At 42.6% G+C, this 10,986-nt stretch overlaps 1 protein-coding gene across 1 annotated transcript; it reads left to right on the forward strand.

Moving 5' to 3' along the window:
* The first annotated feature begins 1,208 nt into the window (after nt 1-1,208).
* On the forward strand, nt 1,209-10,669 carry KLHL24 (kelch-like family member 24). Its single transcript, XM_010136574.1, has 6 exons — nt 1,209-2,128; nt 6,484-6,668; nt 7,691-7,809; nt 8,406-8,594; nt 9,021-9,209; nt 10,331-10,669. The coding sequence occupies exons 1-6, from the start codon at nt 1,209-1,211 to the stop codon at nt 10,529-10,531; spliced, it is 1,803 nt and encodes a 600-aa protein (XP_010134876.1). The 3' UTR covers nt 10,532-10,669.
* The last annotated feature ends 317 nt before the right edge of the window (nt 10,670-10,986 follow it).

The raw sequence follows: 10,986 nt of genomic DNA on the forward strand, positions 1-10,986 counted from the left end.
CCATAAACTTGAGAATAATTCAGTGCATGTCCTTCTAGACACACAAATAACTATTCCGCGTGTTTGGAATGACACCTGTGCCAGACCCAGCATTCTGCCCAGCCTCGTGCTGCCTCAGCGTGTTGTGGTGGATGTTCATTTTAAAGCTCAGTATTGGCAAAAGCCCAGTTGCCGCTGGGTTGGGGGATCACGTTATGCGTGATCTGCAAAACCAGCTGCATTTTCGTCACCTACTAACGTTAATGGTGGCATATATTAACAGCTGGGTGCTTGATACTTGCAGCTTCAGTGCTCTGATGATGTGTGTTTGCGTGCTGGGGGGAGCGTTGTATGCTCTGTTTGAAACTGGAAAGTGTTTGAGCAAAACGTTTTGTTAATAATTCTCTGCTAGTTGTACGTTGGAAAACAGAGAATCTCCCTGTCCCCAGCACGTTGCCCTTGGTTCTTACTTAAAGTAGTTTTACACACACAAACGTAACTCTTTTTTCATCCTGTTTTGTGCACTAGCAGTTTACGCTAATTGAATGGCAGATTATCAGTGAACTCATTTTTAGATGTTAGGGCTGAACAAACAGGTGAAAACTTATGGTCAAGGTTATTCACTGAGACAATTGAACATTATTAAGCACTAGTATTACAAGTCTTTGTTACGATAGACTCTAGAGTGCAAATCGAGAGATTTCTCAACTGAATCTTTATTTTGAAAATTACAGTCTTTTTCTTCCCTTTTAGACTAGTGCTCTTCTAGTAGTCCTTGGAGGCTCCAGCTGAAATGAGAGTTACACTGAAAAATGAGACAAGCCCAAGATCTTTAGCCGGGAAATCTTTGGCTTCTGTCAGTCAGGCGATGTGCTGGAGCCGAGATCTTGGGTTTTATTATCTTGAACCATGCCAGCGGTGCTGAGACATCCAGAACTTGTCGCCCACAACACCCGTTCTACGTGTGTATTTGTATTTAACGTGTAGCAGATAACCTTGCATTGCCCTGGGCAAGGCGCACGGTGATGTGCCCTGTGTCACCTCTGGTAAAGGTCAAGAATGGTGCCAGTTCTTAGAGTGACCAGATAAGCTTCTTGCCTAGTTCTCGTGATGAAATTAAGAATGTACCAGACTGAATACTGAGATGTTTTAATTTTTCAGACCGTAGCACTGCGAAGGAGGAACTCTGCGAATTTTTCTCAATGACTCTATAGCCAACTGATGTAACAATGGTACTAATCTTGGGACGCAGACTGAATAGAGAGGAGAGCGGGATACGAGATTCCCCTGCAACCAAGCGGAAAGTTTTTGAAATGGACCCAAAATCGTTGTCAGGCCCTGAGTTTTTCGACTTCTCCTCGGGATCATCCCATGCCGAAAGCATTCTGCAGATCTTCAACGAGTTTCGAGACAGCCGGTTGTTCACAGATGTTATTATCTGTGTGGAAGGAAGGGAGTTTCCCTGCCATCGAGCGGTGCTCTCAGCCTGCAGCAGCTACTTCAGAGCCATGTTTTGCAACGATCACAGGGAAAGCAGAGAGATGCTGGTGGAGATCAACGGCATTTTTGCTGAAGCTATGGATTGCTTTTTACAGTACGTGTACACTGGCAAGGTGAAAATCACGACGGAGAACGTGCAGTACCTCTTTGAAACGTCAAGTCTCTTTCAGATCAGTGTTTTGCGTGACGCCTGCGCCAAGTTCCTGGAAGAACAGCTGGATCCGTGCAACTGCCTGGGAATCCAGCGCTTCGCAGATACGCACTCGCTCAAGACGCTGTTCACCAAGTGCAGGAACTTTGCACTGCAGACGTTTGAGGATGTGTCGCAGCACGAAGAATTCCTCGAACTGGGGAAAGACGAGCTTATTGATTACATCTGCAGCGACGAACTGGTGATCAGTAAGGAAGAGATGGTGTTTGAAGCTGTCATGCGCTGGGTGTACCGGGCGGTTGAGTTGCGAAGACCGGTGTTACATGAACTTCTGACGCACGTCAGGCTCCCGTTGTTACACCCCAACTACTTTGTTCAGACTGTGGAAGTGGACCAGCTGATCCAGAACTCCCCAGAGTGCTATCAGCTGCTGCATGAAGCAAGGCGATACCATATCCTTGGAAATGAGATGATGTCTCCCAGAACTAGGCCACGCAGGTGAGGAAAAACATTTTTTTCCCCCTTATTTCTGTAGGAGAAGAATGTAGTTGATGTACAGATGTTTGATGTACACGTGCCCAGAGAAAGATCTCTTGCAGATCATTTTTATTTTGCATTCTGGAGCCACTACAGTTACGCTTCGGTACTTCCTCACAACATACGAAGCTCACACATGTCTTGAAAATGTTCCTAAGTGAGTCTTTGTGCACAGATCAGTTTATTGCTGTGAAATAAACTGCTGTTGGGGTAAGTGAAGTTGCATTGCCTTGCAAGTAAAATGTTTTCTAAAGGTTAACCTTTGCTAGGTAAGATCTTATTTCTTACAACAGTGTCTTGAGAAGAACTTGCTGTGCTGTAGCAGGTAAACTATTGCATTTGCCATCCTTTGTTCTGTTTCTGCTGAAGCCATGTGAGTGTACAGCAGCCTGTGAAGTGATGGGATGTATATGCAAAGCATTCACTTGCTGTGTCACAAATACTTTACAGGTGGACAAGAGACACAGAACAGCAGGTCCTTAACTGTAAAGAAGCTAAATCCTGCATTTTTTAAGAATTATGAAGCAGTTCCTGAGCTATTTCATGCCTGTTCTATGATATATTAATAATTCAGAATTGCTGCTGCTTAATAATGTGTTACACAAACAGGTGACTGAATCTGCCAGAAGCAATGAGGAAGAGTCCATTTGTGGCGTTTATGAGCAATGGTGGTTATGATTATTTTTTTCCTGAAAAATATTTTCCCAGCAAAAGCCTTTCCTCCCCATGATAGCTGACACGAGAGTTTGTTGTGAACTCCAGCTGCCTGAAGCTGTAGTTGTAAAGTCATGTGTTCTGTGAAGGTGATGCAATGATCTGGGCTGGACAAACAGATTGTGTGAGTTGTTGCTCCTCTTTGTTTGCTCTTAGTCAGATGTGGTTCTGTACGGTGACTGTGCAGGCAACCTTTGTTTTTTTTCGACATGTGTTTAAGCATGAGAAAAATAGTTGGCAAGGATTTGCCCCATTAGTGGCTTTCCAGTCTTCAATCCTACCATGAGAGAAGCAGCTCTTCAACTCCTTGCAGCCCTGCTGCCAGGTTTTCTAAGCTGTAAGCTGCCGTGGAGTATCTTTGGAAACTTTTGGTTCACGGGTGTTTGGAAACTTGATCATTTCTGTGAGTCTGGGCCTGAGGGAGGGATGTGGGACTTCAGCCCAGAGACCTCCTTGATTCATGTGCAGTTGGAGGGGGGCAGTACCTTGTGGTATCTGGTGTGGTGGTGGGTGTATGTTCGTAACTCGATGTGATAAAGAAATCAAATACCCTCAGACCTAACAGTTTTGTCAGAGTGCCTCGTGTGTCTGTGCTGAGAACGTGACTGGCCTCAGTGGAGCATTCTGGTTTGTCAGCGAGGTGCCTCGCCTACTGCAAGTGATTTCTGAAGCTGGGAGGGCTGTTGGTTTGGGATTTTGTGGGGTTTTACCACTGAGCTTATTAAACTGCACTGTGAATTCAAGTAGGCAGGAACAAGAGATGTCATTGACAAAGGGACAAACTGGCTGGCCTCCCAGCAAGACTTTTTTTGTCCCCTTTTCTGTATTATTTTTGTGGAATAGTTTTCTCATTTCGTTTCTGTTGCCTATATCAAAGGAGGTCATGTTTAAAACAGTTACCAGGTCCCTCCTCCACCATGGTGTCATCACACCTTTTCTGGGCATTTCTGGGGTGGAGAGGATGCTGGAGAGTTCTTTCTTTTCTTTCTTGCCTTCCTCCAGTTTCTTGGTTTATGTAAACTGTTTCTAAAAGCAGACAGGCTGCAGGATCAGGAATTCCCACACCAGAGCTTTTACTGAAACCTCTGGAAATTGGTGATGCTTCCTTGTATGGATATGTCTGCACCTACAACGGGAGCGGGTTCTACCCCTTCATCAGAAGGGCAGCTTGGATGGCAGGTCACAGTTGTTGTTTTTTTTTTTCTTTTTGAAGCCATTGAAGAGTTACCTGAAGTAAACAAGAGTTTAAAACGTGGTGTAACAGTTGCCCTCTTGCTCTTCTACCACCAGGCACGGCTGACAAATGCAGAAAGTCTTTTTGAAGAGCTTTTCAGTCCCGTACTTGCAAGGACATAGTGACACCATGAGGTTGTCTCTCAGGCTCCTTTTCAGGCTCTCTTGTCCCCTGCTGGTGGTGTGCACAGCAGATCCCCAGGCCAGATCAAGCAGTGAGCAATAGTCCTTTTCCATGTACAAAACCAACCCGGCTCTTCCTGCCGCGTGCCTGGGAATTCTTCAATCACACCGGTTCTGCTGCGCTGCCTGGTAACAGCAGCTGAATATTCTCTTTAACCAGTTGGAATTTATTATGTTTATACATTTTTAACACATTCTTTTTGGTTGCCTTCAGGAAGCTTTGTGTCGTCTCTTATTTTTCCCCCAAGGAGATGAGTTTTTATTTCACTTTTCCTTTCTGTCTGTATTCCCACTTACTACCCAGGCTGTAGAGGCGGTACCGGAGGGTGTCCCCTGGAGTCTCTCTGGTGCCTGTTTTAGCTCACCTCTTACTTTGCTCACACCATTTCTTCTCAGGGCTACAAGGTAGACTTTCTCTACCACCGATTGAGATCGTGGCTTTTTCTGATCCCCGTTCAAATATATCCTTGGTTCTTGTCTGGAATTAGCCTGTTCGTTTACTCCCATGTTTTTAACTTTTTTTTTAGCTGATCTGCCCTGTCTTTTGCAAAAACCTATGCAGCGCAAGACTCCTTTGAGAAAATGTAATGGAGAAAATCTTTCTTAACTAAGAGAATGTATGATTATAGAGGTACTGAAATGTTGGGAAAGTGTTTTGCGTGGGTTTGCACTACATTAATATTTTCTTTAAAGAACAAAACTCCATCATAGCAATTGACAAAGTGTTCTCTCCCATCAAAGATTTTTGATTCATTTAGTTGTAAAATAAAGATTGATAATCTGGTACAATAAGCTTTTCAGTAGGTCGAGGCCTTAATTCTAACCCAGAAAGTAATGAGCAGGCTCTCTGTATGTACCGTTAGCTGGGCTTGCTTCGAAGGGTAATTGAGGCGAGCATAATGCTTGTAATGAAATTCTCTCCCTGGGTAATGCTTTGCTGGCACAGGAACTTCCCCTCTCTTATCCTTTGAGAGATTCTTTTCAGAGATGTTCCTCAAAAAAGCAAAAAACGGTAACGGTAAATACATAGAAACCAGGAACGAGCGTGACTTCGGAGCTGAGCAGCCGAAGAGTGTTTCCCCTGACTAGCTCAGGTATGTAAGTATGCTTCCTCAGATACGTGTCTTCATTAGAGAACCTGATCATTTCGCCTAAATAAAGTCCCCCAAGTAGAAATACGTGTGGTGTATTTAAATGGCAGTGTGTGGTGACAAGGAGATGGAAGGGCTAACTAGGTTTACTTGATAGACAGCAGTCCTTGAAATAACTGCATCAGGGCAAAACCTTTTAATCTAAAAATGCGCTGGAAAGGAAGGATTTTGCCAAATGCTTATGAGAATGAATACCTTTGAGAGGAGGAATAAAAGTTGGCCATAGTTTGATTTCACGTCAGAGGTGGTTAGTTGATTCTCCACATTTAAATGTGGATTAACACATAACAAGTTTTGTTATCGCTGTGAAGATAGAACATGTATCATGCAGAAGGAGAATAAGCATGTGGAATAGAATTTCAAGGCTTATTTGTGTATATTGCAACTGTCTAATGCCTGATTTTTCACACTGAGTTTTAGTTTTTGTCTTAGGCTTCAATTTTTATTTCGGCATTTCTTAATGTTTCCTTCTACCACTACACTTGTTCTTCACCATTTTAACTGCGCGGTGTCTCCACGTTTTATTTTCTTTCCAGGAAATAACGGAAAACTTCTTTTTTTTTAAGCCTTGTAAAGTAGGATTGTAAAGGATTTTGTAGAGTTTTGGGGGGTAGTAAGGAGGTGACAGACAGGACATGGGGACTGGTTTTAATTGGAAACAGATTGCTTATCTCAGGTCTCTCTTGAACTCCATTTCTGTTGTCTCTATGTACACAGTCAAAGGAAAAATATTATTAGAGTAAGGGCTTTCTGTGTGGTGTGATTATTTGATTTTTACATAGAACATTGTGCAGGGCAACTCCACTTACACAGAGCCTGTTGGTGTGGAACCTGCTGTGGAATGAGATGGCTGGAAACCATGAAAACCTCTGGCTGATAAATTACTCTTTTTTTTTTTTTTTTTTCTTTGCTGTAGAAATTGATGCTAAATAGTAGATTTTCCAATATTCTTATAGTTTTGAAGACAATGTTGTTTGGCTTCTGTATGCTAATAAATATCTCCTACATCTTAGTTTTCTGTGCTTCCTTTTTTAGATCAACTGGTTATTCTGAGGTGATAGTTGTTGTTGGAGGCTGTGAACGAGTTGGAGGGTTTAACTTGCCATACACCGAGTGCTACGATCCTGTAACAGGAGAGTGGAAGTCGCTGGCTAAACTTCCAGAGTTCACCAAGTCTGAGTATGCAGTGTGTGCTCTGCGGAATGATATCCTTGTTTCAGGTGAATAATCTTAAACAATTCAAGACTTCTGTCTTGTCTTTGGGGGTTGGTTTGGTTTGGTTGTTTTTTGATGTAGGGTGACAGATCTTTGTCCTGTGAACTTCCAGAAGCTCAACTGAAAGTCAAGGGTAAACACCAGCTCCAAAGCAATCTTACTGTGGACAGAAGTGTTTTCTGGCCTGTTTGCAGCAACAGTTGGAAGAATTATAAGCAAAAAATATCGAGCCATCTGTTCCCAGCAGCATTTTCTCTGCTACAAAATGTGCTTTGTGGCAGTGAAAAACAGCAGTTGCCTGGGAGCACCAGCATTGCTGGTGACTCGCTTCCATCATCTGGCTGCCTAAACTCCCAAAGAAAACAGTTAAACCTTACTCTCATCACGAGAATGTGAAATGGAAACAAGTTCCTTTCAGCACTTGAGTTGGGGATCCATTTACACCAGCTTTTTACAGTGCAATGAGCAGTGGCAGGTTTTCAGACACCTCCCATTCAGTCTTTCAGCAAGGGTGAGTTACTGGCTACAGCTGGGTTTAGACACCAAGCCCCGTGTGTTAATGTAACCAAGGAGACTCTCTCCTCAGATGTGCAGCACCTGTGTTCTTTGAGCAAAATACAGAACGAAGGGGTTGGATGCACAAACCAAATCAGAGGTGTGAGGGATGTGCCTCACGGCACATGGTTAACGTGTGAAGATCTCGAGCGTCTCACCCAGGTAGTGACACTAAAAGACATCTGAAGAGCATGGGCAAAACCTTTAAAGTGCATTCCAGCCTCAAGAGCTGATGGAACATGATCTCGGAGTGCTCCCAGGAAAGGCACACCCAAGTAGAACAAGTTACTGTGTGTTTTCATGTCTGAAATCCGCAGGAACTGACTTTCTCAGTCTGAACTACAGGCAGACATTTGTATTACCTGAAAAGGGTGTAAAGTTCTCATTGCCTGCTGGAGAGGGCTGTGTTAATAGTTAACATTTCTCATTCAGTAACGAATTTACTCGGATTAGCATATTTTTGTTTTCAAAGGTGGAAGAATCAATAGCCGGGATGTTTGGATTTATAACTCTCAACTCAACATTTGGATCAGAGTTGCCTCCTTAAATAAAGGCAGATGGCGTCATAAAATGGCTGTTCTTCTTGGTAAAGTAAGAGAAGTATATTTATAATATTTTTACAGTAAGGATGTTTGCTGTATCGAAGAAAACAGTGGAGAAAATGTGGATATATTCAGTATTACTTTGTATTTCCGATCAAATACATATTTTCAAATAAAAGAGTATTTTTAAAAATTGGGCTGTTTATCAGTCAGACACTACGTGTGGACACGAAAATCATGTTGCACTTCAGTGGGTTTTTTGGGCTTTTTTTTTGTCATTGAAGTCTCTCATCCCCCAGAAGCAATTTGTTGGGAAGCAAAGAAGTGTCTGGATTTGCCTGTGGCATTCAAACCAGGAAATTGAAAAAAATCTCCTATTGGAATGGCAATCTCAGTATTAATAATACTGTGATTTTGGGGGGTGTTGGCAGTGTTATTCCATGTGTGACTGAACAGAACTCTCTAGGGAGTCTTTACCAGTGACTTTTAGACCTTTTCCTCCTCTGTATAAATTAAAAATTTGAGGAAGGTACCCCTCCACACACCAAGTAAATTGGGATTCTTGCAGCTTTAAATTAATTCCATATTTAAGTGTATTAACTACTCTAACAATGAAATGATGATAGTTTTCACCACTCTGCCCAGGTCTATGTCGTTGGAGGGTATGATGGACAGAACCGCCTGAGCAGCGTTGAGTGCTATGACTCGTTCTCCAATCGCTGGACAGAGGTGGCTCCCCTTAAAGAAGCTGTGAGCTCTCCAGCAGTCACCAGCTGTGTTGGCAAACTGTTCGTGATCGGGGGTGGTCCTGATGACAACACGTGTTCTGACAAGGTTGGTTAGTTGTATTTGATGAGGTTTTCTATCCACAGTGAACGGGATTGCTGTTTAAAACCAGATCGTACAGAGAGATCTGTTTTCATTGTTGTGCTGAATGGAGTATGGAATTACACAATACTAAAAATAGAGAGGAGAAAATGTTAACTCAGTAACACACAGTTACTGTGGTCTCCTTCATGGATCCTGTCCTAGGCTTTGGAAGTTCTGTGAATTCTTAAACCTGAGTGTTAGGAAAATAATGCCGAATGTTGTGCTTATATAGATGTTATTGATACGTGGACCTATATTTATACTGACTTCGTTTCCGTGCTGAGATACTGCCCACCAGGTATTGCTTCTTTGGCTCTCCTTGTATGACCTGTGTGGGTGTGCCGAGTTACTGTTAGGTTTCTCATCTGAAATCCATGTATCTGCTTTCAGGTTCAGTCTTACGATCCCGATACTAACTCCTGGCTGCTCCGCGCAACTATCCCTATCGCAAAAAGATGTATCACGGCTGTGTCTTTAAACAATCTGATCTATGTTGCTGGCGGGCTTACCAAAGCGATATACTGCTATGATCCGGTTGAGGACTACTGGATGCATGTACAGAACACATTCAGCAGACAGGTAATTCACACTGAAGGGGCCCTAGACTTCCCAAAGGTATTTTTTTACATTACTATCTTGGCATGAAATGAGTTTAACCCTGTTAAAATGGCATCCCTGGTTCTATTCTTGCCTTACTTCTTCATCTGCAGAATTCAGAACCCCACAGAAGAGGAAGTTTCCAAACCAGCTACTTCTCAGCTGGGTGTCTCTGTTACCAGTCCAGACTTTTTGTTTGAGAGTAGTTACTCTTGGAGGACAGTGTAACAGGATCATGGATGATGTTCTAACAGTATAGGAATTGATTTCTGTCAAGTTCTTCTGGATGTTGTAATTTAGACTGAAGATAGTAGCTGCCTTATACTTGATTAAAGCCTTTCAACATAATAAAAATACTGAAGGCTGTTTTTACAGTGTAAAAAAAACCCCACTGTATGGTACAGACGTGTCTGGCTTACACAGCGAGAGGTGTGTCCCTTCCACATACAGAATACTGAGCAGAGCTTTAAAATACCTCCCCTGGGTAGTAAAGTGGGTGTATCAGTTGATTTTCCCTATTTTAAAACATCAGTCACACACTCTACACTATCTGCCTCAACAGAAGTTTGTTCTTTTTCTTGCCTTGTTCCTCTGGTTTGATCTGTGTTCTTTATGTAAAGGAATGTTTTATCCATGCCTGCTTTTAAGGGAGAAGTAAAATCCTGTCTCTGTGTTTCAAGTAAGACATAATGCTGTCTTTTTCTTACCTACTCTTTTCTTAGTCATGGCTTTTTTCCTCTCCTCTTTTCTGTTACTCCTCTGAAGTGCTTCTCCTCGTTCCCTGTTTTTTGCATTAATAGCACCTCCTGTGGTCCCTCTCCTGAAAACCTTTGTTCTCTCCTCCTTTCCTTATCTCAGGTGTTTAAATGGTAAGCAGAGCGCTCAACTGTCTGAGCTATGTGTCCTGAAGGCTCAGACTTGAAATAGCCTTTTCTGCTGCTGCTTTCCCCGATTACTGAGCTCTCTGCCTTGGCCCTTTCAGGAGGGAATAGTAGAGGCTGGTCTGTTTACAAGTTGTAGCCATCCTGCACTGGGGTAGATCTGCAGGAACTGAGGTCTTGTTTTTTAAATAATCATGTATTCTTTTGTGTATTTTGAAACAGGAGAATTGTGGCATGTCTGTGTGTAATGGAAAAATCTATATCCTTGGTGGAAGACGAGAAAATGGCGAAGCCACAGACACTATTCTTTGTTATGACCCTGCAACAGGCATTATCACAGGAGTAGCAGCCATGCCCCGGCCGGTATCGTATCACGGCTGTGTGACGATCCATAGATACAACGAAAAAGGCTTTAAACTGTAATATTTTTCTTGAAAAAAGAAGATGATGGCATGAATGAATCCAGTGGTCTGCTGCAAGACAGGCTTTTTAAAGATTCCTGAAGTGGGAAAATCTCCTTTTCCTACTAAGTGTCAAATGAAAATTATATCCTGTGCCTTTAGAAAAAGGGTTAATTTAACTTACAAAACAAGCCAACCAATCTCTCCAGTAACCAGAGTTCAGTTCTGTCTGCTGTGGGCTCTGATACGAGAGCAGTAATAGTACGTTGCACTAGTGTTCAGAAAGTTTGCCCTATGTGTGATTAATAATTAAAATCTTGGAAGCTTTTTGGGGAAAGTGCCTTCACAAGCATTTGTGCCTGCGTCCTTAGAAGCAATACCTGCAAAGAGCTGTCAGGTTCTGCTAATCGGAAAAACACATAGGCGAGTAAATTCCAAAGAATCAGGATCGTTACCTACCACTAAAAAAAGATAGAA

The sequence above is a fragment of the Buceros rhinoceros genome, unplaced genomic scaffold, assembly GCF_000710305.1.
Source record: "Buceros rhinoceros silvestris isolate BGI_N320 unplaced genomic scaffold, ASM71030v1 scaffold43645, whole genome shotgun sequence".
NCBI lineage: Eukaryota > Metazoa > Chordata > Aves > Bucerotiformes > Bucerotidae > Buceros > Buceros rhinoceros.

Excerpts from the sequence above, each read along its gene's own strand:
- KLHL24 (XM_010136574.1), top strand. The coding sequence starts at position 1,209 with ATGGTACTAATCTTGGGACGCAGACTGAATAGAGAGGAGAGCGGGATA. Across the intron at positions 2,129-6,483 it reads CCCAGAACTAGGCCACGCAG|ATCAACTGGTTATTCTGAGG; the intron begins GTGAGGAAAAAC and ends TTCCTTTTTTAG. Across the intron at positions 7,810-8,405 it reads TGGCTGTTCTTCTTGGTAAA|GTCTATGTCGTTGGAGGGTA; the intron begins GTAAGAGAAGTA and ends CACTCTGCCCAG.